This window comes from Phoxinus phoxinus (assembly GCF_949152265.1).
Source record: "Phoxinus phoxinus genome assembly, chromosome: 8".
NCBI lineage: Eukaryota > Metazoa > Chordata > Actinopteri > Cypriniformes > Leuciscidae > Phoxinus > Phoxinus phoxinus.
Genome location: NC_136883.1, coordinates 7,780,141 through 7,804,908, shown reverse-complemented (window position 1 = coordinate 7,804,908; position 24,768 = coordinate 7,780,141). Strand labels below are relative to the sequence as shown.

General features: G+C 37.0%; 4 protein-coding genes across 5 annotated transcripts; all 4 read left to right on the top strand.

The window, feature by feature from the left end:
- Window positions 1-652: 652 nt before the first annotated feature.
- On the top strand, window positions 653-12,140 carry ccnl1a (cyclin L1a). Its single transcript, XM_079621263.1, has 11 exons — window positions 653-1,238; window positions 1,607-1,681; window positions 2,766-2,875; window positions 4,911-5,031; window positions 5,117-5,181; window positions 8,664-8,763; window positions 8,857-8,961; window positions 9,051-9,192; window positions 10,859-10,970; window positions 11,057-11,155; window positions 11,232-12,140. The coding sequence occupies exons 1-11, from the start codon at window positions 996-998 to the stop codon at window positions 11,662-11,664; spliced, it is 1,605 nt and encodes a 534-aa protein (XP_079477389.1). The 5' UTR covers window positions 653-995; the 3' UTR covers window positions 11,665-12,140.
- Window positions 12,141-12,735: 595 nt separating this feature from the next.
- Window positions 12,736-18,089, top strand: selenot1b (selenoprotein T, 1b). 2 transcript variants are annotated; one of them, XM_079621267.1, is made up of 6 exons: window positions 12,736-12,878; window positions 14,609-14,719; window positions 14,821-14,947; window positions 15,547-15,634; window positions 15,738-15,896; window positions 17,209-18,032. In XM_079621267.1, the coding sequence occupies exons 1-5, from the start codon at window positions 12,844-12,846 to the stop codon at window positions 15,860-15,862; spliced, it is 486 nt and encodes a 161-aa protein (XP_079477393.1). In that variant the 5' UTR covers window positions 12,736-12,843; the 3' UTR covers window positions 15,863-15,896; window positions 17,209-18,032. The 2 variants fall into 2 exon arrangements, with proteins under 2 accessions (XP_079477393.1, XP_079477392.1); XM_079621266.1 differs by lacking the exon at window positions 12,736-12,878 and adding an exon at window positions 13,416-13,684 and having other exon boundaries at window positions 17,209-18,089.
- tsen34 (TSEN34 tRNA splicing endonuclease subunit) lies at window positions 18,052-21,001 on the top strand. Its single transcript, XM_079621264.1, has 4 exons — window positions 18,052-18,993; window positions 19,089-19,230; window positions 19,925-20,197; window positions 20,584-21,001. Exons 1-4 carry the CDS (start codon window positions 18,667-18,669, stop codon window positions 20,799-20,801), a joined length of 960 nt encoding a protein of 319 aa, XP_079477390.1. The 5' UTR covers window positions 18,052-18,666; the 3' UTR covers window positions 20,802-21,001.
- Window positions 21,002-21,766: 765 nt separating this feature from the next.
- On the top strand, window positions 21,767-24,379 carry bcl7bb (BAF chromatin remodeling complex subunit BCL7B b). Its single transcript, XM_079621262.1, has 6 exons — window positions 21,767-21,975; window positions 22,591-22,666; window positions 22,756-22,858; window positions 23,112-23,294; window positions 23,505-23,584; window positions 23,688-24,379. Exons 1-6 carry the CDS (start codon window positions 21,884-21,886, stop codon window positions 23,757-23,759), a joined length of 606 nt encoding a protein of 201 aa, XP_079477388.1. The 5' UTR covers window positions 21,767-21,883; the 3' UTR covers window positions 23,760-24,379.
- Window positions 24,380-24,768: the final 389 nt, after the last annotated feature.

Sequence of the window (24,768 nt, the reverse complement as noted above, 5' to 3'; positions counted from 1 at the left end):
AGCATTGATATACAAAATACGTAACATCGAAAGGAAACATACAAACAAGTACTGAAAAGACACCACAACCAATGAGAAAGATCAATTTGTTATATTTTGAGATATTTTACAGTATGAAAAATCTCTACAAAAAAATACTTTAATTCTAGGCTGAGTGTTAAGAAATGTGTTATTGTGAAATAAAAAACTATGCAAAACAAAGAAAGTTCAACAAAATGGTAACTGCCAGGGAAATAACTAAATATATATTTCAGCGAAACGTTTAAATGAAATGTAATTATAAAATGAGATATAACAACTTAAATGTTGTCAAATGGAATGTATCTGATTGCCATGATAAAATAAACGAAGCTCAGCTTCTTCCTCAATTTTACAGAATAGCTACACATAAGTTGGCAAAAGTAGAAATACCATGCTGATAAATTGCTATGCTCACTCCCTCGTGATTACGTGGAGTGTTTTATGTGTTTACTTATGCTATACATGAATAAAATACATTTTATTCGGCTCTACAATAGGTCGCGGATGTGTACAAATCTGCTGTTTGTCAGGCCAGACTTACGTCATACCCTACGTTCAATCCTTACAGAAATACAAACACCTGGAGGCGCCAGCGTAATTTACAGGAACTGACTGCTGCAGGAAGGCCATATGATCTGCAGGAGGCGCTGTGAAAAAAAATCTATCGAGAAAAAGCCTTATTGATAACGTTTACAATCCCAGCATAACCAGCAATGTGTTTAAAGTGTATAATAAATGGTGTCTACTAGTCTATCTATGGGCGCAGAAACGTACTTCAAAGAAATTTGGTGGGTTACAGCGTTGAATAATGTAACAGTTGTCTGACAGCGATTGTTTGTTTTGGTCACATGACACATCTCTGCACCAATCAACGAGCTTTCACAGAAGCAGCGAATGCAGTGCTGTTATCCGCTCTGGGTTACGAGAATATTTCTAGATTCTAACGTCCTCGGCAGGTACCGACGACAGCGATCATGGAGGCGTCGATGGCCACCGGTCCCGCCGCAAACGCGCCCGCTAATAGCGATGGCATATTAATAGGGGATAAAGTGTATTCCGAAGTCTTCCTCACCATCGACAATTCTTTGATTCCAGAGGAAAAGCTTTCCCCAACCCCGTCTATGCAGGATGGCCTCGACCTGTACGTCGAGACCGACCTGCGGATCCTGGGCTGCGAGCTCATCCAGGCCGCTGGAATCCTGCTGCGCCTGCCGCAGGTAATTTATATGTTTGTTGGAGTACAAAAACGATTAATTCAAGTTAATCTATTAACGTTATATTAAGGTGGAAGTTGAAATAAACAATTAGTCAAACAATTGCGATGTAACATTATCAAACAAACACCTTTAATTCGACATAACACGCCAAACTTTCACATGGACTAATCCATTAAAACGTGTTTAAAAAAAACTATATATAAGTTTAGCTTTTACACAGTGTTTAATCCCGAGTTCAGTAACATGGATTCTGTAGCGTCTTTTACGAACGGTGTCTATCGGCTAGACAAAAAGAAAATGGCGGACGTTGCTTCTTAAACAAAACAGGGCGGTTTATTAAATTTTCTTTAATTGCATTTCTGTTTCAGGTTGCCATGGCGACCGGACAAGTGCTTTTCCATCGCTTCTTCTACTCGAAGTCTTTCGTCAAACACAGTTTTGAGGTAAGATAATAAAGCCGTATTTACAAGCAATGCGGATGGCAGCCATGTTGTTCGAACTGCTGTAAATGACTGATTCAATCAGATTACAACCAAACTATATCGCTGTATAGTCAGTGTATACTTTTTTATGTTGGCGTCATAACAGGGTAATTATAATGGATTTGTTTTCAAATGAACTGTCTAACTTGGCGTAATTTTGGGGCATCATACATAGGCCTGTTTGAAAGGAACACCGTCTAGTTAGACAGCTCACAATGTTGACAATTGTAATACTTATTTAGCTCTATTTTAAAAATACAGAAAAACAGTAATATTGTGAAATATTATTACATTGTGAAATAATGTTTTTCTATTTTACTATACTTTAAAATATAATTTATTTCTGTGATTCAAAGCTGAATTTTCATCAGCCATTACTCCAGTCTTTAGTGATTTATTATCAATGTTGGAAATAGTTGTGCTGCGTAATATTTTTTTGGAACTTGTGATAATTTTTTCAGAATTCATTGAATAAAATGTTGAAAGAACAGCGCTTATTCAAAATAGATTTTTTTAACAATATTAAGTCTTTACTATCACTTTATCCATTTTACATCCTTGCTGAATAAAAGTATACATTTCTTTAAAAAAAAAGAAAGAAACAAAATGACTGGCCCCAAACTTTTGAACGGTAGTGTATATTGTTACAGTTAAATTATAAATTATAAAATTATTTATTTTAAATTATAGTAAGATTTCTCAATATTGCTGCTTTTTTTCTGTATTTTTGATTCAATAAATGAAGAGCATAAGAGACTTCTTTCAAAAACAGTAAAAATAGTAATGTTTCCAAACGTTTGACTGGTACTATAATTTGTGTGTAGTTGTCTGAGTTTTCATTTGCCGACACTTGCCAAATGAAATCCATTTCATGCAACATTTCCTCAAATTCACTATTTAAAAGCAGAAAATGTTTCTTGTCCACGTACAAGTTCCGAAATTGATATATTTATCTGTATATTGGCCTACTAACTAATGTATGCTGCTTGGTTTCTTGTGTAGCAGTGTTTCTGACAGCTCTTTCTGTCATCTGTTCTCTATCTAGATTGTTGCCATGGCCTGTATGAACTTGGCTTCAAAGATCGAAGAAGCCCCTCGACGAATTCGAGACGTCATCAATGTGTTTCATCATTTAAGGCAGCTCCGAGGCAAAAGGTAAGCATGTCTCGGTCTCGCAGGGCTTCTGTCACACCGTTTCCTCTGTTCGTTACCCGTGCGCCCGACCTCCCACCCTTAACCGATTCATTTTTCTTTGAATAACATTTAATGTCATCACCTCAAATTGTAAATGATTCAGGTATACTTAAACATGTTAACTGTGAGTAGTCTGTGCACTTCTGTTTGTCGTTGATATGATGTCTTAATTTTGTTTGCTTTATTCTAAACCATTTTAAAGCTTTTCAGTTCCGTCATCAGTCATAATTGGTAGTAACAGCAGGATATTACCTGAACAAGTAAAATACGTTCAAACGGCTCAAAAGGTTAATTTTGATCAAGGGAATATGATGGCAATTGGGCTATGTTGCATTTAATCACTGGCTAGTCTAAATTCTGACAACAATTTAAAGAGAATAAAAAGGAAAAATTGTTCATCTGAAATCAAGGACGCGGTATTAACTTGAATTCTCTTTTCCCTTGCAACCAACTAACAGCGACCAGCTACATTTACCAATGCCTGGGTGATGTGGAATGGTACGTAGAGATGAAGCAGTCGGCATGGCAACAGTGAGCGAGGTGTCGCTTCCCCCCCTCCCCCGGGAGAAGCCAGTGGTCTGAAAGCGGTCACTGGGATATCGGGGATCGACAGGTTGGCCGCTGGTCCGAAGCGTCTGGGTGACTCCTGTATCTCAGTTTAAGCTTATTGTCTCTGCCAGCACAGGTGATGATCTAAATTTTCATTTCATTATCAAGAGACACCTCACCGCACATGTCATAGCTTCCACAGAAATATCTCACTCTGCACATCCGAGACAGAATTCTTGTATGTTCACACAACAGGAGCTGTGAGGGTTGCACACTGAAAACGTGCTTTTTCTTTTTTCTTTTTTTTTGCGTCGTAATATAAGTCTTATGTTTGGATTGGGTGTTTTAGACACTTTATTGTCCAAAATGCACAATTAAATGTTGAGTTATCCTAAGAGCAGTCTTCGACATCAGGTTGTCAGAGCCGTATTGTGTGCATTTAGCCTTAGAAATCACTAACCATGTTGTTTAGTGTAGACTTTTTTTTTTATTATTATGATTTCAGATGTAATTGTGTGACATGAAACTAAACATGTTGTGTTAATGTTTTATGAAATATTTCTGCATGTCTGGATGTCATGTCAGTGAAAATGAAAACATTTCGATAGTAACTATTGAAAAATAAACAATTTTCTCTCTAATTTCAATGCAAGAGAGAGAAAATGTTAAATTCTAAATCTGTTATTTTGGTAAAATGTAGGCTCTTTTCCATTACTGAATAATTGAATTTGTAATATTGTTTAGGTGTACAACATAGTTTTGGTCAAGTAGTAAATGTTAAGTGTTTCGCTTGATATCACAACTGGACAGATTTAGTTTGTAATAGCTAAAAGAGTACAAGAATAAAATTCATTTAGATGGTCACCTTTTAGTTGGTCTATATTTTTTGCTGTTGTATTGCAGATTTTGAACATGTAGTGAAGGTGACCAATGTTATTTACGTGATTCCCTTACACACCCTAAAGTACATCTGTACATTCTCAAATCGTGACTCAGCCTTGTTATTATGTTGTCATGAACTTGTTCTTCAAGTAGTGTTTTTGATAAAAAGCTCACGTCTCTTCTGTTTTTGTAATGGTTATGCTGAGACTTTGTATACTGTGTGTTGAGGTTTTTGATGCTTTTGCTTCTCAAGATTGACCTGGTTAGTGTATTATTGTGATATTGCTTAGTGCGTTTATAGTAGAACGTGTTTTTTTTATATTCTGTTGAAGCTATGATGTGGTGAGAGGTGGAGCATTTTCTTGGTAGTAACTTGTGGCAGTACTAAAAGTCTTAAACTGAAATTACAGGAGTCAAAAAAACTGGACCTGTTGCCTGTAGTTGGTTGAAAGGGAAACAGAATGATTTTAATTGAAAATGAAGCAAACAAAAGGCACTTTTTCATTGTCTTGAATAGTATTTGGGTATGGGGAAACCATTTTACTTTCGTTCCTTCATAAATCAGGAGTCCAAGTCCATTGATACTTGATCAGAACTACATAAACACCAAAAACCAGGTGATAAAAGCTGAACGGCGTGTGCTGAAGGAGCTGGGCTTCTGCGTCCACGTCAAACACCCACACAAGGTATGTCACTTTCTTTTGTTGCACCTAATAGTTTTGTTGGGAAACGAAATGAGTTGCTTAACATGCAGTTTGGTTGTTTTTCTAGATTATCGTGATGTATCTGCAAGTCCTTGAATGTGAGAAGAACCAAACGCTGGTCCAGACAGCATGGTGAGTAAATAAGCAATCTTGGATTGGGTGTCTAGACACTGCGGTGTAACCAGCCCAGTAATTAACCCTCTTACGTAACTTTTCTGTCCCCTCATCTGATGGATTGGTGTATTCGTGGCTCATGTGTGTGTCTTCTGTTTAAATCTCTTGTTCATGGCTGTAATTAAAGGAAAATGGAGAGCTTAGTTTAACTCTGTCCTTTCTCTCTACTCTTTGATTAAAGGGTAGTCCATGATGGTAAGTGTCATAAAGAACCTCTGAACTCTGCTCCTCCAACCACATGACCTCAGGAATCTCCCCCCATTGGCTGCCCTTCTCGAGACAGCCAATCCAGTGAGAGCTCTCTGCCCGAGAATCACTGAAGGGGGCCTTTTCCAGCTGCCATCAGCGTCTTGTTTTCTTGCGGTTGTCCAAAAGGATTTGTATTTTTGTTTCTGCTTCAAGTCTCAAGTTTTCTCTCTTTCTTTTTAATTATTTGCTTTCACCTTTGTAAGGTAGTTTTAAAACCCTGAATATTTGCATTTCATTATTAGACTTCACTTATTAGATTTAGGTGGTATACGTAGACTAATTTTTTTTTCTTTCTAAATGTACTCCAAATTAAAGGGTAAATCACCCAAAAAGGAAAATTGTTGTTAATCACCCTGATGTCTTTTCAAACCTGTATGATTCTTCTTTTTCATAGAATAGCCAAGTATGCATTTTAAAGAATGTTCACGTTGCTCTTTTCCATACATTGACAGCATATAGTGTCCAGAGGCTGTCAAGATGTAAAAAGGGCAAAAAATTGGTCATTGTTCTCTTTATTCCAACTCTTCTGAACTGAAATTTAAGCTTAAATCTGTCCTCTCTGATCTTATGTGCATCTACATTAACAGAATTTGTTTTATTTCAATTTGATTTATATAGAAGATACATTTTAAAAACCTTTTGTAATTCTTTCCCCCAGATTTTGATCAATTATAAACATGCAAAATGCATATGTGTAAATAGTATTGAAACCTCTACTGGGCAATGAGAGTTTTGCTGAAAAGCCACTTTTCCACACGCAAAGCTATGATATGGCTTCAGAAGAGTTGTAATATGGTGCACAATATGCTTTTTCATGCTTTTATATTCATTTTGGAGATGGACAACCTCTGTTCACCATATTGTTCCTTTGTATGGGGTGGGAAGGTCTTGAACATTGAACGCTGTCTTTTTTTGTGTTCCACTGAGGAAAATTTCATGGGTTTAGAATGACATGATGGTGAGTAAATTACGATTTTTTTATTTTGGGTGAACTATTCCTTTAAATAAGCAATTATTATCACAATAATTTAGCGTTATATCTTACTGGAAATCTCCTGCTCAGTCTACGCTTGAACGATATGTTTCAAGCTCAGAATTTTCATATAAATCAAATGTTCTTAGTAGGGTTGGGAATCGAAAATCGGTTCCAGTTCTGGAATTTGATACTTAAGGTCCGGAATCAGATACTTGTAATAAAATTAACTTCGATTCCGCTTATCGATTCCTGTTTGCAAATTTTAATGTGATTTCAATCCATTTTCAAGCACAAGAAGATGCGAAAGAGAACTCAATTCGGCACATGCGCTGTGCACAGTTTTCATTGCACACACATCTAAAACGTGCACACAGAGAGCCATCTCATATAGTGTGCGATACTGAGTTGAGTTCTCAGTAATGAACTAAAAGAGAAAGAAAACACATTGGATCCTACATAAGGTCTTAAAGTGACAGTAGCCTCATAAACCTGCTGCAGTCTCATTAACGTTTATCAAAGAACAAAATCACTTATTGATCTTCACTGAATAACTTTTGTAACTTTAATAAGGATTAATCTATATTTTATTTATACAAAGCAAACTATGTAGTGTTATTTTATAGTTGATTACAATTTCTGTACCTGCACTCTGTTTAGTTGTATTTATTTGTGCTATTGCAAATTTGTTTTTGTTCTTATTTTATTAGTTTACCGTACTTGTCTTGATGTTTGAAATTTAAATCGGTTGTTTTTGCTGTGGTATTTTTGTTTAAACTCTAGGAAGATGTTCTTTATTTTTTATGAAAATCAGCAGCAACAAAATGTTTTGCCAAAAGACTAAGAATAAATATGTTGGACATACGTTTACTGGAATCAAAAAGAATCGGAATCGATAAGCAAAATCAGAATTGGAATTAGAAAAACTAAAATTCAAATGATACCCAACCCTAGTTCTAAGGCCTGCAGTATAAAATCTAGAGTGGTTCGATTTCAGCGTAATTACAAAAATGTAGTCTTTCCCTTATTTGTCGTAATGACAGCGTTTTGGGTCCATGGTATCCATCTGCTTGCTTGCTTTTTCCAGAGAGCTTTGCATCTCATTTCTGGCAGTCATCAGAGTTGAAGTTAAAGATTGTCTGTCTACAAGTCTCCATTTAGCCGTGTATCCTAATACTACAGGAGACGTGTATTTGTCCATTCCCAGGGCAACTCCTCAGCCCGCTTTGCATGCCGTATATTGTTACGAGTTGCATGCAGTCATCAGTGCTACATCCCTGCTGCTCCTGTTTCTCTTCATTTTACACTCATCTGCTTATTTTATGGAAAGTTAAGCGAGTATGTAAGATGGAATTATGAAAAAACAGATGGAGTTGTAGTAGAGCTGCACGATTCTGGATAAATTGAGAATCACAATTGTTTTGTTTCAAACGGAGATCACGATTCTGAACAGACTGCTAACAATAACATGTAGTTTACTAGAGGACTTAACTAATGTTAATTGCTGCAGTCTGTTTAAATGTTTAATGAATCTGAATGAATTATTTTAAAGTTGGTTTTGAATGAATGATTCAATGAGATTAATGATTACATTAATGGATGAATCAGTATTTTCTGATCAAACCTCTTGAATGAATGAAGCGTCATGTTACTTTCAAAAGGTGATTCACTCTATTTTGATTGCTTCGGTAGACATGTTTATATCTAAACTTTTATACGACTTCTTCAGAAAAATCGATACCGTGGTTGAAAAGACTTGTTTGTTCATGACAACCGCCCGCTTTGGCTCAGCGGCAGACGCAGGTTTGAATGTTCTGGTGTGATTTTTGTCAAAGGTTTAATAGACACAGGTGATTCGTTTGTTTTCGAATCGAGATCGCAATCTTTTAGCGATTAATCGTGCAGCTCTAAGTTGTAGAAATATGTCGCATGCAAGCCAGTTATATTTTTGACAAATGTCCTGCCATGAGCTTGTCTATGTGCACATGGGTACACTGAACGTGTGCGTGTGCCCATTCACACTGCATGCTTGCCTTAACTTCTGTAGAACGACAGAGGAACGTGAGGCAGAGAGGGAAAGGACAAAGTTAAGCTCAAGCCTCCATTTATTTTTGGTCTTTTTGCATCATGTGACAAATCTCGTACATAAAGATGATGTTATGGATGATCAACCCATGCAGGGAAGTTGCAATTTTGTGGTTCACCTTCTGTGTCGCAGGAACTACATGAACGACAGCCTTCGCACTAATGTGTTTGTGAGATTTGAAGCTGAGACCATCGCCTGTGCCTGCATTTACCTCGCGGCACGAGTGCTACAGGTACAAAACCGCTCTCTGTCCTTCATCACCTCTTCTTGGGTTTACTCAGAGATGTGGCGGTGTTAATGTCTGAATTTTCCCTTCATTCTTCAGATATCGTTACCCTCTCGGCCGCTCTGGTACCAGCTGTTTGGTGCTACGGAGGAGGAGATCAAAGATATATGTACGACCACACTGAAGTTGTACACCAGAAAAAAGGTTAGATCTGTTTCACCTTTCTCCTGTTTTAAAATGAGCAGGTCTTTACTCGTGTGTTATATTGAGTCTTTGTTTCCTTTGTTTTTTAGCCAAATTATGAATTTGTGGAAAAGGAAGTGGACAAGAGGAAGGTGGCTCTACAGGAAGCCAAACTGAAAGCCAAAGGGCTGAATCCAGATGGCACTCCTGCTCTCTCCATATTGGGCGGATTCTCTCCTGGATCCAAACCATGTAAGTTGTCACTTCCTCTACCTATTGAGCAGTCTTAAACTATGCTTAAAAGTAACGGCTTTACTTTTAAGCATAGTTTACCATCGCTGTTCCAAACTAGGCTTTCCATTTCTTGTATGTAAAAAGTTTATGCATACACCCGTTGTTTTACGGTCAAAAGAGAAATGAAGGAGATGGAACAGCTATGAATTGATTTTTTTATTTATTCTCATGCGGTTCCGACATAAGCTTTTCTGAGCACGTACACCAGAAGCGCGCACACACACACAAGGCCTGTCACACAGCGAGTGAGTACTAAACTAAATTCTGCTAAAACTGTCAAATACACACAAGGTTTACATAAACAGTCGTTTATATATTAAGTGAATGTAGACGGTTCAGGTATGTCAATATATTGGATCCGTGCATTCAATCTTAGTGACTGTGTCATAAATGTTAGTCAAACAACAAATACACATAAGCACTAGTAAAACATTACATTTGGAGTTTGTAAAATACACTAATGTCTAAGGAAGCAGCAATAACAATCTATTCAAATATAATTTGCCGACGTGTTATTCATATCAGATACACATTCTGATTTGAAAGAAGACCTGGAGTCAGACTTATAATAAATAGAAGAAAAGTTTTACTGAAGATACTTTGCAGTTTCATCAGCAGAAGTCAGCTTCAAGACTCACACAGGAGTTTGTAGGCCGCCCCGCTTACAGTTACAAATATCACAGCAATTATACCCTTCACCAAGGTCTAAGCTACGTCCTTGCTTCAGGTTGCCGTTTCTGATTGGCTAAGAACACAGTCTAAGCAAACTTCCACACATGGATAGATGGGAGAGTATGTCGCCATTAGTCAAGATAGTTGTCGCATGATTCCTAGATTTAGGTCTGCGGTGAACTCGGAGAAAGGCGTCTTCGGGTTTGTTGTTGCATGCTGAAGTGTCCCACAGCTCCTATACAAGACCTGCACAGAACATCCAACGCACACACAAAAGCAGTTTGGGAATCGCAGTTTCTGCAAGGTTGAAGAGGGCCTGAGCTAACTATCATCAGGACAAACTACCAAAACATACTGATAATACATTCCCTCCTCAGGAAGAAGTACAGATACTATTCACTTTAGTTTCTAGAGAAATACACATAAAAGAGGTACAATTCTGTAAATCAGGTGAAGTCACGTATAGTTGGACCCCTGTAACCTTAACTCGTCAGCTAGAAACAGATTTATATCCTTGATTATTAATCACTCATTATTACATATACATTGGTTGGATTCCAATCACGTGAAAGGGTTAAGAATCAGTGTATATTTTATTCATACAGTGAGGTCTATGTAGGTTTTTTTTTTACATTTGTTTATTCAGTTTTTTACTTTAATTGTAGTTAAAGCAAATACACCTACTTAAGCTTATATTGTATTTGTAATTTGTCTTATTTTTAATAACAAAGATAAAATAAGATTTTGATTGTATCACTTATACCTACTTGGCCTAAATGGTCTGTCATTCTTGCTTTTTCTCCCTTTATTTTTAGTTTAGTAAATGATGACAGAACATTTATTCTTGAGTGAACAATCCCTTCAAAACACATCTCACTAGCCTGAAGATGTCTACAGTTGTCTGTTTAAGTTTAACCGAAAACCTATAAAACATCTAATGCTTCCTGTTTAGGTTCTCCTAATATAATGAAGGCAGATGAGAAGTCTCCCAACCCTCAAACGCTTAAGGCCATGAAGAAAGAACCAGAAGATCGAACTCAGGGCTCTAAGAGCCCACACAACGGGTGAGTTATTTGACAGACAGATTATGCGACTCATCAGATACTTGTTTAAAGAGCACTGATTAAGCATCCTCTTTTTCTTTCCTCAGACTCAGGAAGGATAGCAAGTTAGGTCGGAACAGTAGGAGTGCAAGTCGTTCTCGTTCCAGAACGAGATCCCGGTCCAGATCTCGCTCTCCCAGACGACAGTAAGTACCATTTGCAGTGCGCTGCTGTATGCTCGATGATGTTTGTGTCCATACTCAATTGCTGCCTTTCCTCTAGTTACAACAACAGGCACAGTCACTCAGGCACCTACAGCTCTCGCTCCCGAAGCCGCTCTCACAGCCGCAGCCAATCACCACGGCGACACGCCAACCACGGCCCTCCGTCTCCCCTCCTGCCACACTTGAAGTCAAAGCAGCGCTCAGACGATCTGCACCAGCACAGCAGACACGGCCACAAAAGGAAACGGTCGCGCAGCCGCTCTCGTTCCACCAGCAAGCCCCGCGAGCGGGACAGAGAGCGAGAGCGAGAGAGAGAGCGGGACCGGGATCGAGGCGCCTCTGACCTGGCGAAGAAGCACAAGCACGAGCGTAGCACCGGCGGCGGCGGCCATCACCGCGACCGGCGGGAACGCTCACGCTCGTACGAACGCTCTCATAAAAGCAAACACCACAGCAGCAGCCATTCAAGCCACGGTCGACACAGACGCTGAGTGTTCTCTTGTTACACGTCTGCGAGACTGCGAGTGCGTTTGTGTTCGATTTAAGTGGTCAACGTTGACCTAGTTGTCTGTTTTACTTTATTGATTTCTTTTGTGTTATTTTGCTGTTTTAGTTTTAAATGTTGAAAGGATATGAAACTACATATTTACAGTGTAAAGATGGGTTCAATGTTGATGTAATATGGGAAATGCTTTGATTTATAAAAGCTAAGGTGGGAAAATCAATAGTTACATAGAAAAATGGAAAATGTTTTCAGGAAAGACAACGATACTTTGCACAGATATAGGAATAATAAATAAAGATGCTCTGCTGATGGAAGAAAATTGGTTACTCTGAAAATAGATCATATTTTTTTACAGCTGGATGCAGACTTTTTTTTTTTTGGGATCATGGTGACTTTGTTGCACTGGTTTTTAGTCTGCACGTCTTCAATGTCTGATTTTTACTCAATAAAAAGTGACTTATTCCTACTGTCAATTGTTGTTTTTTTACTCGTTTATGGAACTTGGTTTTATGAATTGAAAATTTCCTGCTCTGACATCATTAAAATACCATGAGAATCTAAGACATAACCTGTTATCACAAAATTATATTTATCACACCAGCACAAATAGCTAATATCTGGAGCTGTGGTGTTAAACATTTAGATTGATTTTAGTAATGTTAAATGTTTTTTTTTCTCTTATGTTGGAGAAGCCGGTTAATTCTAGTGAATCTTTTGTTTGAGGGAGGGGGTCAATCTGGTACATAGGACCAGAATCCCTTCATACTGGCCACTTTCTCTTGTTCTCTTACAAGTGATTCCATGGTTTTGATTCTGCCATCATCCTGGACAAGGACAGCTCCGCTCAGCTTCAGACTGTACAATAACCTTCTCTGTCTGTCCACTTTTGTCAAACCTTTCGATCAATTGCTCAGTGTATTTCATGCAGGTATCATCTGAAGACCAGGATATGGTTTTGGTCTTGAATTTAAGCAGGGTTTAAAAAAAAACAACAACAACAGCTGAGTGAATTATTCAGTGACTCACTCGTGATCAGAATATATATTAGTGAGTCCCATTCACTAGTAATTGTGTAGTTGCAGGATTTACTTTACTCTGCTTTTTATTTCCAACTTTCTGGTCATTCATTTTTCATCCACGGAGATACCATTTTATTTGCTTACTTATGGTCACATTTCCCACAGTAGGTGATCTGGAACTGTAAGTAATTTTTTTTTTAAATAAAAAAGTAATAATTCAATAAAGTAATTAAATCTTTTTAGGGGCTTAAATGGCTGGTTTAAGTTAGTTTTATTACTAACGGTGGTTGTGATTTGACTTGGTCTTTATCGCCACCACTGATCTAAGTGTAATTTATATCAGTGGTCGCCATCTTCTCATCTTCTGGCGTAAAGAATCACTGAAAAAAACAACCAAGCCTCTGTTTTTACAGTCTGGTTCTCACCAAGACAATTTTTCAGTGAGATAAACATTTTAATTTGAATGGAAGGCTATTAAAGCGTCTGTTACACCAACACACACATTTGCATGTCGTCAGTTTTATCCATGGAAAAGTTCAGAGAAATTTTTTTTAAAGATATACTTACAGTATACGTATAGTAATATTAATGTTCACTGTATAAATTGGTCATATAACTATAGCTGTCTTTTACATTTTAAGATGAGGTTCCCTCGCATGAGAATGATCATATTTGGAAATTGGGGGCCTTTTAAAGATTGAAAACCTCGGTTCTAATCACAGAATAACAGCCTGTCAGAAGCATGATGATGATGTGATGATGATGATGTGATGATGAGAGCTTTTACTTTGACAGGCTCTATTAACTGCGGTAGTTTCCTGTTAGCTTCAGAGGTTTTGCGAGCAGATTGTGCGGGATGGAAACGCGGTGTTTAAGTCTTCTACTGGTCTGTGTGCTGTCAGTGTGTCATGCTACAGCCGACAATGCCAGCGTTAAAAAGATGAAAATGCAATATACTGGAATGCCACTGCTGAAGTTTCAGATTTGGTAAGCAAACGGAATGTGCTTCCGTTTCCTGTCAGTGCGCGTGCTGATCAGTATCATGAGTTGATGAAGCAACTATTTAATCTAAACTAAATTATGTGCTATGAGTAAATTCAATAAAGTTGGATCATGTATGTTTCCTATTAGTTTTATCTGTCTAGCTGAGCGTAATTGCCCCGTAGCCTAAGTATCAATGTGCAGAAATCATGTTTGTTTTTTTAAATACCATGTAACTGAATAATTTCCATTTTAGTATGTTTAGTATAGTGTTTGATATGACATGACTCTAAAGACAACTCACCTGGGTCTTTCAGGACAACAAAAACGCATTTATAGCATTTGGAATTCATATTTGTTTTTTTTACCGTTAGTAAAATGGTTTTACACAGTAATTAACCATGATTTTTTTTCTTCTTCAGTAAAACCCATGGATATATACAGATATAGTGTATATATTTATGAGTAAAACCATAGTAGCTACAAAATTAATAACCATGGTTAAGTATGGTTTTGTAGTAGAACAATAATAAACACAAAACTATATGTTTTACAATAGTAGTGTACTTTTGTCCCTCAACGTTTGTTGTTAGGTATGGAAGCTTGTTTACACAATGGAATAAAAAAAGAAAAAAGTAGTTGTTACTTTTTGTTTTACTTTACAATTCTGACTTTTGACTCGCAGTTGTGAGCTTATATCTCACAATTCTCACTTTTTTCTCAGAATTGTGAGATATAAAGAATATACAATTAAGATATAAACAATTTTGAGTCAGAATTGTGAGATACAATGTTTTACCTTTTTTTATTATTATTTTGTGGCAGAAACAAGCTTTCATAATTATGTGAGCATATGTGAACCAGTATAAAAAACCAGTGGTTTATTTTTCCTCTGTGGAGTTCCTTAATTCAGTGCCTCTCAATTTGCAGCGTGTCCTGAGGGTACAGACGGGTGTTTGAAGAGTACTCGCGGGTTCTCACCCAGAGGTACCCAGACATCCGCATCGAGGGAGAGAACTTCCTGCCACAGCCTATATACAGGTGGGTTTCTCACGACTAAGAAATTTTGCATTGTAGACCATACAAATTCATGGTAGTCTGTGACTTGAATGCATAAACTTATCTTTTTAATTTATTTTTAGGCACACAGCTTCCTTCCTCTCTGTCTTCAAATTTGTAGTGATTGGTTTAATTATCCTGGGCAAGGACCCTTTCACATTTTTCCGTACGGAGACTCCAGGAATCTGGCTTTGGGCACAAGAGAATAAGGTCAGTGAAGGGGCATTTATCGAGTGCATATCAATTTCTGCTGAAAAATGTCACATTCTATTTGAGAATATATAATTCATAGTGTGTCTCATGCACTAATAATTGCGTTGTTGTGGGATTTCCCTGACTCTGCTTTTGATATCCACCCTGGTCATTTATTTATTTATTTATCCCCAAAGAGGAGACGGTTTGTAATTGTTTTTTATTGTTCTATTTTTCTGGATTCTGTTCTTTTCAGTTTTGAACATATAGGCTATATTTCTCAGATACATTTAAAATTTAGTATAATTTTTGTGTACGTGTGGTTTCAGTTTCTATTTTTTTTTCTTTTCATTTTTAAATCAATTTGAGTACAAAAAGTTAGTGATCTTTTTGTTTTGTTAAAAAATGCAGTGTTCACGCACAGTCTTTCCCTATAAGAACCTTTGAAAACAATGTCATAGAATTAAACCTTTAGTTCATTAATTGAATGTTTGGGAAATCTGTTATTCTGTCAGTCAGTTCTGTTTGGTGATGCTAGTGATTCAGACATTACAGTTCCCACGTGAAATGTTGCCTACTACATGTGTTTTTGACCTCAGTGTGTTGTGTTTTTATAGATATATGCCTGCATGATGGTGTTCTTGCTCAGCAACTTGATTGAAAACCAGTGTATGTCCTCTGGCGCCTTTGAAATCACACTTAATGGTAGGACTGATGATTGATTATTGATCAAAATACTGATTTCACACAACATGATGTTTAATACTAGTCATTTTTTTACTTTGCGTGTGTGTGTATGCGCTCACAGATGTGCCTGTATGGTCAAAGCTGGAGTCGGGCCACCTGCCCTCCATGCAGCAGCTGTTGCAGATTCTGGAGAATGAGATGAAGCTGAGCGTACACATGGACTCTCTCCCCCACAGACGGGCGTAAGGCTGCAGGAACTGAACAAATCTGGCTGTGACTTGTGGGTAGCCTGATGGTTTTTACGCCACCATGAATATAGTGGTGCAGGGATGACGTGTTTCTGTAGGCCAAAACCCAGTCCTGGGTTAGCATTTTAGCACTTCTGGTTCCGTCCTGAAGTCAATGTTTTTTTTGTTATGTTGTTTTTGTTTTGTTAAAAGCCTGAAATAAGGTCTGTGGTGAACACAAGCTCAAGATATTTTCATGTTTTATTCTAAGACATAAAACACACCAGTAATTCCCCACTTGTGATTTTTTTAAAAGCCTTTACATGTCTTGGAAAAAAACAAACAAGTGTGGGACTACAGAGGACATTGACTGTCATCACACAGACCAGTAAACTCATAATTGGCTCTTGAAAAATATTCTAACTCAAACTTTCAGGGGAAATTTTAATTGAATTTAATTGAAGAGCTACCAGAAGCTTAATGGTGGTGACGTTGAAGTCTAGCCTACGTTTAATGTAAATGTAAATGTACTTTATTTATATAGCACCTTACATCGACCACTAGGTGAACCAAAGTGCTTTACAACAGATTAAACAACAATTTAAAACAACCACACATCAAAAACACCAGTACAAAAATAAATGAAATAATAAATAAAATAAAATAAACAGTGGAGCTTATAAACATGCCACCACACTACTAGGTACTAAAAGCCACTTTAAAAAGATGCGTTTTAAGTCTTGATTTAAAAAGGCCTAGATCAGTAACGATACGCATCTCACTGGGGAGCTTATTCCAGAGCTTAGGTCCAGAAACTGAAAAAGCGCGGTCTCCCCAGTGTTTAAGTGTTTACGTTTAACTTGTATTTGCTCCAATTCATAAAAGTTTTGCTCATTTGTGAAAATTATCTTGAGGCTTGATTTGTTGATCACAGAGCTTATTTTTTGCAATAATTCAAAACCCTGTGGAAAAATCCTATTAGGTTTTTGTCGAAGGAACCAGGGTGGATCTACAAAAATACATCATCCCTGCACCCTGCTCAAGATCTTTGAAGTCACTATGAAATCAAAATTGACAAAAAACATTTTTTATAGAGTATTGCAGTACTTATAAATTATATATCAGTGGTCATGATTTTTTTTTTATTAAATACATGTGCCCTCCTAATCTTTAATCAAAATACTTAATGTTTACTGGCGAGTACACTTTTCACTCAGATATACATCACAACAGAGAAGAAAAGACTATCGCAACTTCCATTTCATGCTGACTTTAAGAACATTCTGTAAATTCAGAGCTCCAGGTTGTTTTGAACTTCATACAACACACTCTTATCTGTTCCCCTCTTTATAACTTTTTCTCCAGGTGTGTGATGCGAGTCATTGGTGTGTGAGACGGCATTAATGAAGGTTTGCACTGAATGCAGTGTGTCTGCTAGTGCAGGCTGGATGTCCAGTCCCTCTCGCTGCTCCAGGAGTCTCCTGTACACACAGCCGCTCTGCAGTCTTCGGCCAATAAGAACATGTGCTGTTAAGTGGATCAAACTGGTGTCAAATACAGTGTTTTACCTGTTTTCAGGTGTATGCAGTAGACTGCTGTATTAATTACTGAAATCAGTTTTCAAAGTATTGGTGTTCAAAGTATTGGGAAATTCAAACTCTTTGTAATGTGTTCAGAACTACTACAAACTGTATTTAATTTTGCTCACTCATTTTATTTACCCTTTCATCTGTCTTTATATGATCACATGCCAATTTATTCATTCCACTGATGTTTATGCTGATTGCAATGTATGTTCTCTAGACAACGGTATTCATTTAAAAAACAGTTCTGTAAATTTGTCCAATATGTACATATCATAAAGGATGTACTTTGATACATTTTGACTTTTGATCATATTTAATATTTGTTTAAACGGTGTTTTGAATAAAGTCAATCAATGATGGATGTGTAAACAAATGTTACCTTTTTTATATTGGAAAACTGTAGCTCTCCACAAGAGGACGCTCACAAGGCCGAATGCACCTTTAAACGGCATTTCTTTTTCCGGATGTATTTTTCCTCCCTTTACTGGAGACATTTGTGCATTAAGCGAAGAAATATTTTAAACCTATTAATTAAAGGTTTGGCATCCGAACCACAAATGGAAACACTAAAACGATTAAATAAAAAGGGTATCTAGTTATTAGAAACTGCTGTGATTGGTTCATCTAAAAGAGCGATGAGAAAAGTAACAGACATCACATGAAAAAGCGGCTAATCGCATCAACGGCTTTTTCGAGGGAGATTGCATGTTACTTATTTTTATTATTATCATAATATATTAGTTATATTATATCACCAATGGCTTGCCATGTAAATCTATTTTAAACCATGCCAGTAAAGCGAATTGTGACTTGTAACGTTTAGGGGCCTTTAGATGGCGCCTGCTGTTCTGTTTATACAAACAGAGATTGTGGTCACATGGTATGCGATCGATGCATGCGAAGGAAGTTGTGTAAAGAATACACGTGTTGTGAATCGCGATTTAACAATGATTTTTGTTGAATGTTGTTTAATGTAAAAGCCTTTCAGCAGATGAAAGTACTGAAATAACATTCGTGTTCAGGCAGCGCGAGGTAAACGCGACCCTGATGCATAGTCCATTTTGAACTATCTGTGCCATCACTGCTGTCATGTTACTTTAATGTTTTTCTTGCAGTGCACCGAAATATCGTATACAATTTACTGTTATAATTTTTACTGCCGATACAAAATGTTTTGGTAAATGCTCTTTAGAGCGGAGATAGTCATGTGTTGAGTCCAGGTGTGTTTTGGAAGAGTATGGATGGGGATCCAGCAGAGATGAATATGCCGCAATCATTAGCAAGTATTGAAGTAAAGGATGATATGGATACCAGAAGTGAAAGTGAGAATCAGCCAGAAGGAGATGCTTTGGTGGACATCAGCTTTTGCGGATCCACTCCTCTGTTGTGGAAGGTGTCGGACATGAGACGGTGCAGGTCTGTGGGTGTGAGCGGGGCTTTGGTGGGCGCTCTGGCCCGTCAGCCTCGGCAGAACGTGCGGCTGGGAAGACCTCTGGAGCTCCTGCAGGAGGAGGCGCTGCTGCTGGAGGAGACGAGCACTGGTGTCGCTTCACAGCACACTCAGGTGTCACACTACACTACAGACACATCTATCTATCTATCCATCCATCCATCTGTGACTTATTATGTGAGTGTATATGTGTGATATTTTTTCATCAGGATTGTGGAGATGAAGAGATGCATTCAGCGGCTGTGAGGCAGTATGAGGCTTCTCTGGAGAGCAGTTATAAGGAGCAGTGTGCTCTGGCCCTACAGGACAAGAAGACCGTGCTGAAGAAAATCATCAATGAGAAAGAGAATGGTGAGAGAGAGGTGCATACCTCATTACATGTCCATATTACTTCGCCTGTTCGCCAAATGATTTCATTTATTTCCAAAAGTCCTTACAGTCTACAACAGCAAATTAACCAAAACCCACTTCGACACTGGTTAAAAACGACAACTTATTTCCACGTTGTTTTTTGCCACAAAGTTATGTTTTATTATGTACTGAAAGCACATACTCTTTGTCTCCCACACAAAAGCACGCACACACACTTACAGTACGGGCACAGAAACGTGTTGTCAGTGCTGCTTTGATGATTTTATCTGTAAAATAGTTTGGCAACTTAAAATCTACATGACATTTCTCATTAGTGAGGTAATAAGGGCTCTGTTCTTGATGCAGATAAACTTACAGGTGCACTTTTAGTAGAGACACTGCTGCCAAACACTGTTGAGAGACGCACAGACTTCGGTAATTCACACTTTTTTATCTCGCTCCCTTCTTCTTTGACTGTTTAAGACTGAATGGACAGCTTTATTAATTTACTGACACATCAGATTTTCTCTCAGTAGTTTATGTTCACTTAAAACATAACCGACTGTTTATGAGGATACTGTTCAAGGTGGGCATTTTGACATAATTTTGTGTGTATTTGTCCGTTCAAGCATGATAAGAGCCCTTAAACTGTATACAATGTGTCAATGATATTTGACTCTTCCTGATCCCACAGTCACAGATGACTCCGGCAATGCAATTAGAGACCGTCTTAATGCATTGGACCAGGCTTTCCGCTTTCCGTGGCCGGCCATGGCGGTCCAGCTCTGTACTGCCCGCGCCGGCTTCAGCCACTGTCCAGAGGAACGCAGTTTCCTTTCCACTGATTGGCCAGTGCCTAGAGATGAACGCTTGAACACTAGATTCTGTGTATACAGGGATCTGAGAAATAAAGGCTTCTACTTGACCTCTGCAGGGAAGTTTGGAGGAGATTTCCTGGTATATCCAGGTATGTTTATGAAGGCAAATGCCTCTTTTTCTTTTTTTAATGGAAGCTTCTTTCCACTTGAGAATAAAAATTAAAAAACTGAATTATTATGAGATATAAATAAACTCACAATCGCCACAACTTGCAATTACCTTTTTTTTATTTAGTGAGAGATGTAAGAATTGTGAGATGTTAACCTGGAATTGTGAGGGGAAAAATAATAATTACGACACAAACTCAAAATTGTGAGGGGAAAAATTCTCAATTGTGGGCTAAAAAAAGGTTGCAATTACTTTTTTTATTTTTTTATAATGGAAACAAGCTTCCATCATTTTTTCATTGAATACAGAACGTAAGTATTTTCAGTGCAGCTTAATAGTTAAAATCGTATTATTGTCTTTTTGCAGGAGATCCTCTGCGTTTCCATGCTCATTTCATTGCATTATGCCTTTCCATGGATGAAGAGCTACCTCTCTGTGATATTCTAGCTATAGCTCGTCTGGGCTCTAATGTGAAGAAAACAGTGTTGCTTTGCTCTCCGCAGAGCCGTAGTGAGACTGGGAAGGATGAGAGTGTGGAGGGTGATGTGGTGTATTCATCGCTGCAGTGGAGCTCTATGGTGTAACTACACAAATATAGCTCTTTTTTTTCTCATCTATTTGTTATAGTTCATAGATGGTGTTCATAGGTGCTATTGGAAACGCGACGTGCCTTCTGATGTGTGTGTGTGTGTGAGTGATAAATTCTAATGACTGAATTCTGCTGGACTACTAGCCAGCAGAGGGAGGATATTCCAATATCATCTAATAAATATCTTTAAAATTATATGAAGGGTTTGAGTCTATTTATTTATCATATTGGTTTCCATTGTTAATCAGTTTAAACCTCACAAGTATCAAATCTACTGATAAAGTGGGGTAACAAATATACTATGAGCCTGTTGCTTCATTCCTGTGATGCAGGAATACTTGTTGAACTCTAACTTTTGAAAAATGAAGTAATATTTAATAAAGTAAATATTAAAACAATATGCATGCAATGTGTTTTAAATATTTTGATTGAAGAAACATTTTGGTACCACTTTATAAGATCCCATTAGTTTAACATTAGTTAATGCACTAATATTAAACAATACATTTGTTACAGTATTTATCTTTATTAATGTAGTTATTAACCAGTGGTATTTTTTGTATTCTGCTGCTAGCACCAAAATGGTGAACATATTTATAGTTTATATTTATTATATGTTCATGCAATTTTAATAAAGGACAACTAATATTATTAAAATTTATTTTAAATGTGCAATTTAAACATTTTATCCAATATGATATATATATCAAATGCAATGTGATTGAGACGTTAAATTTACTGCACAATGGGAGTCTGTCAAGTCCCATTTAGAATATTTTTAAGTGCAAAACACTGTCATCTGGTGGTATGATGAGGACATTAAAATGTACGTAACAGCTTCTTTTGATGTAGTTCACCCATATGGCTGTTATTATTAGATAACAGATTTCAAATAATAATTTATAATGAAAATAAATTAACAAATTAAATATGAATGTGAAAAATGCAAAGAGGCAGTACCAGTGGCGCGTTAAGAAGTCTCGCGAGACAGAGACGAAGACAGGGTGAGATCAAGTCGCAGACGGAGGAAGGCAAGAAAAAGAGGAAGATCTTGACAAACTAATAAAACCCATTAAAATGTCGGGACGGTCCGTGCGGGCGGAGACACGCAGCCGTGCAAAAGATGATATCAAAAAAGTGATGGCGGCAATTGAAAGGGTCCGTCGGTGGTAAGTTATCTGTTCGAAGAGGGAGACAAGTTTCTTTTCTTCTACGTTACAAAAATAAACTTCAGAGTGGCGGGGAGAGTGGCGTCATTCAGTAACATGATAGACAAGCAAGGCAACCAATGGGCTTCGCTGTATACTGTGAGTGGGCGTGTCAGTCAGAAGTGTCAATGGGGATTGTACAATGTTGGTGATGTTCGGAATGTCTGAAATGTAAAAATTAGCATTTTTACACACAACGTGAATGCAACGTATATGCGTAAATCTCATGAAACCTGTCAAGCCCTTGTTAAGCCCTTACCGTAACGAAAAAGAAAATAATCATTACTGTCATGTTAAAATATTTGCATTTTATTAGTGTACTGCCTTTGTTTAATTTTTTTGTATTATTGTATTATGATAATACTTACTGTATTACATTATTTAATGAGAACTACCATTGAGAATAATAAAAATACACACAAAAAAATATCTAGGGGCATTTCTTTACAGCGAATCTGCAAACACAATGGTCCTAAAATTGGGTTTATGCTCTTTATCCAAAATGTAATTTAATGGGGAAAATGTGACCTGGGCTTGTTTATGTGAGGTTAACTTGTAAAATGTTTGTCATTTTAGGGAAAAAAAGTGGGTTACAGTGGGAGACACATCATTACGAATATTCAAATGGGTCCCTGTCACAGAAACTAAACAGGTGTGTGTATCATATCATCTTTGAGTCCAGCTCCCATATATATATAAATATAGGCTTCATGTTCAAAATGTCTTTTTTCTTTCTCGTAGATATACAAGCCTAAAGTGGCAGGCACTGCCGTGAGGAAACTGAAGGGCTTTCCTACAGATGTAGTGTTGGAAAATGCCCGTTCCGTGCTACTGGATTTTCAGGGTAATACAGGTTATGTTTATGTCAGACACAAGGAGGCTTAATATTTCCTCTGTAAACAATTCAGAACATCCTCTATTTAATGTAACGCAACACTGGGCTCTAGTTCTCTAGTTACTAAAATGACCTTGTACCTCAACGATGTTGTTTGCATACCTATTTTAACATGCTTTATTTGCTGAAGTACTTAACATAATTCACATATTTCTTCAGAAGACTGCGCACAAATATGTTTTTGGTTTATTCTCCTAAACAGATGACAACAGTAACCAGAGTTTCCTATCAGATGCATATCAGTCTAATACAAAAGTGGACAGCAGCAGCAACTCGAGTCCACAGCATGTGAGTGAGGCAGTGAGCCCTTCCCAACCACCGTACTTCCGTACAGAGGACTCCCAGCCGCCCACCCTGGGACAGGAGACAATGGAGGCTGAGAGAGGTGAGAAATACTGTAGTTGACTGTATTACTAATATAATGCACTGATATTTTTTATTAAAATACCGATATGTTTAACAATAACAACAATATATATTTTTTTTTTTTGCATTACTGTACTGAGAATTTGCAATTGTTATGAAAATAATGCAATAATTTCACATTGCATACTAGTATTTTACTTTGCTTTTCATGATCAACCCCCATATTTAGAGACATCAACAACCAGCAGTGAGGTCACGGATGAGCCCCCAACTCTAATTAAAGAAGATGTGTTGTCTCTCTCTACTCAGGTAGCAACCCAATAATCTTTATATAAATACTAATTTAAAATAGATATTATATATTGTAAATATTATAAATGCATGCCGTGTGTGACATTACTGTTTTTCATAGGAGGACGAGGAGTTGATTGGAGCCCCACCGCTTAAAAGAGTTTGCACTGAGCAAAACTCAACTCTTAGTTAGCACTATTATGCTGAACATCACAGGTCAAAAGTATGGAAAACATTTTGAAAGAGACTAAACTGTACATTTAAGAGACGTTTCACAGCCTGCCAAATGCCTGAAATTCGCTTTTGTGATCAAGAAGCAATCTGGATTTTTTTTTTTTTTTTTTTACATAAAAATATTTTACTTGGGTCTTTTCAGGTATTTTCTTATGAAGGTTTGTATTACATCTTGAAAATAAATAGTTTAATTGCATGTTTCTTAATCTAAATTGAGATAGAACTGTATCAGTATAATACATGTGAGTCTGCATGGAGTGATGATTGGTATACAGTATAACAAAACAAATGAATATTAAACATTTTAATTTGTTTTGTGTTTGCGGCATCCTTATAGATTATACAAATAACTTTCATTGGCTTGTTTTACTTTGCTTCATTGTAAAAATACTTAAATGCATGCAGTTTAGGGCAATTTTAAATAACCTCTGTAATCTATTTCTTAATTTGTTTATTGTTGTTTATTGTACTGCATCCAATTACTGAACTTTGTTTTTGTTTTTTAAAGGAATGCTTATATTTTATAAATGGTAAGATAACTTACAGATTTGTATTTTAAATATAAAGACTTCCACTTTCCATTGTCTTTCAAGTATTTTTCAAATAAAAAAAAAAGAAATATGTTTGTATGATCCATAAACTGGTAAAAATGTACCTGGACTTCTTCACCATAGATGGAAATAAAACCACTTTGGATTCATTTAATTATTTTCATATCAAATCATAATTTTTAAGGCGATTCCCCAATATTGGTTCCAAATAATGATACAACATTTCAATATACTGATTCGGGTTTAAATTTAGTGTTATATGAATGCTTGAGACGATTGTTTATTATTTAATATGTTGCCTTAAAATAAAATATAAGACGATATAGTACATTGTCTCCACTGCCAAGAGTGGCATTAACATATTAATCAAGGCTGTCTCTTTAATTGGATCATAAGTGTCGTGTGCACGCTCTATTG

Excerpts from the sequence above, each read along its gene's own strand:
- ccnl1a (XM_079621263.1), top strand. The coding sequence starts at position 996 with ATGGAGGCGTCGATGGCCACCGGTCCCGCCGCAAACGCGCCCGCTAAT. Across the intron at positions 1,682-2,765 it reads TCGTCAAACACAGTTTTGAG|ATTGTTGCCATGGCCTGTAT; the intron begins GTAAGATAATAA and ends TTCTCTATCTAG. Across the intron at positions 8,764-8,856 it reads TCGCGGCACGAGTGCTACAG|ATATCGTTACCCTCTCGGCC; the intron begins GTACAAAACCGC and ends TTCATTCTTCAG.
- tsen34 (XM_079621264.1), top strand. The coding sequence starts at position 18,667 with ATGGATGGGGATCCAGCAGAGATGAATATGCCGCAATCATTAGCAAGT. Across the intron at positions 18,994-19,088 it reads TCGCTTCACAGCACACTCAG|GATTGTGGAGATGAAGAGAT; the intron begins GTGTCACACTAC and ends TTTTTTCATCAG. Across the intron at positions 20,198-20,583 it reads AGATTTCCTGGTATATCCAG|GAGATCCTCTGCGTTTCCAT; the intron begins GTATGTTTATGA and ends GTCTTTTTGCAG.
- bcl7bb (XM_079621262.1), top strand. The coding sequence starts at position 21,884 with ATGTCGGGACGGTCCGTGCGGGCGGAGACACGCAGCCGTGCAAAAGAT. Across the intron at positions 21,976-22,590 it reads ATTGAAAGGGTCCGTCGGTG|GGAAAAAAAGTGGGTTACAG; the intron begins GTAAGTTATCTG and ends TTGTCATTTTAG. Across the intron at positions 22,859-23,111 it reads CGTGCTACTGGATTTTCAGG|ATGACAACAGTAACCAGAGT; the intron begins GTAATACAGGTT and ends TCTCCTAAACAG.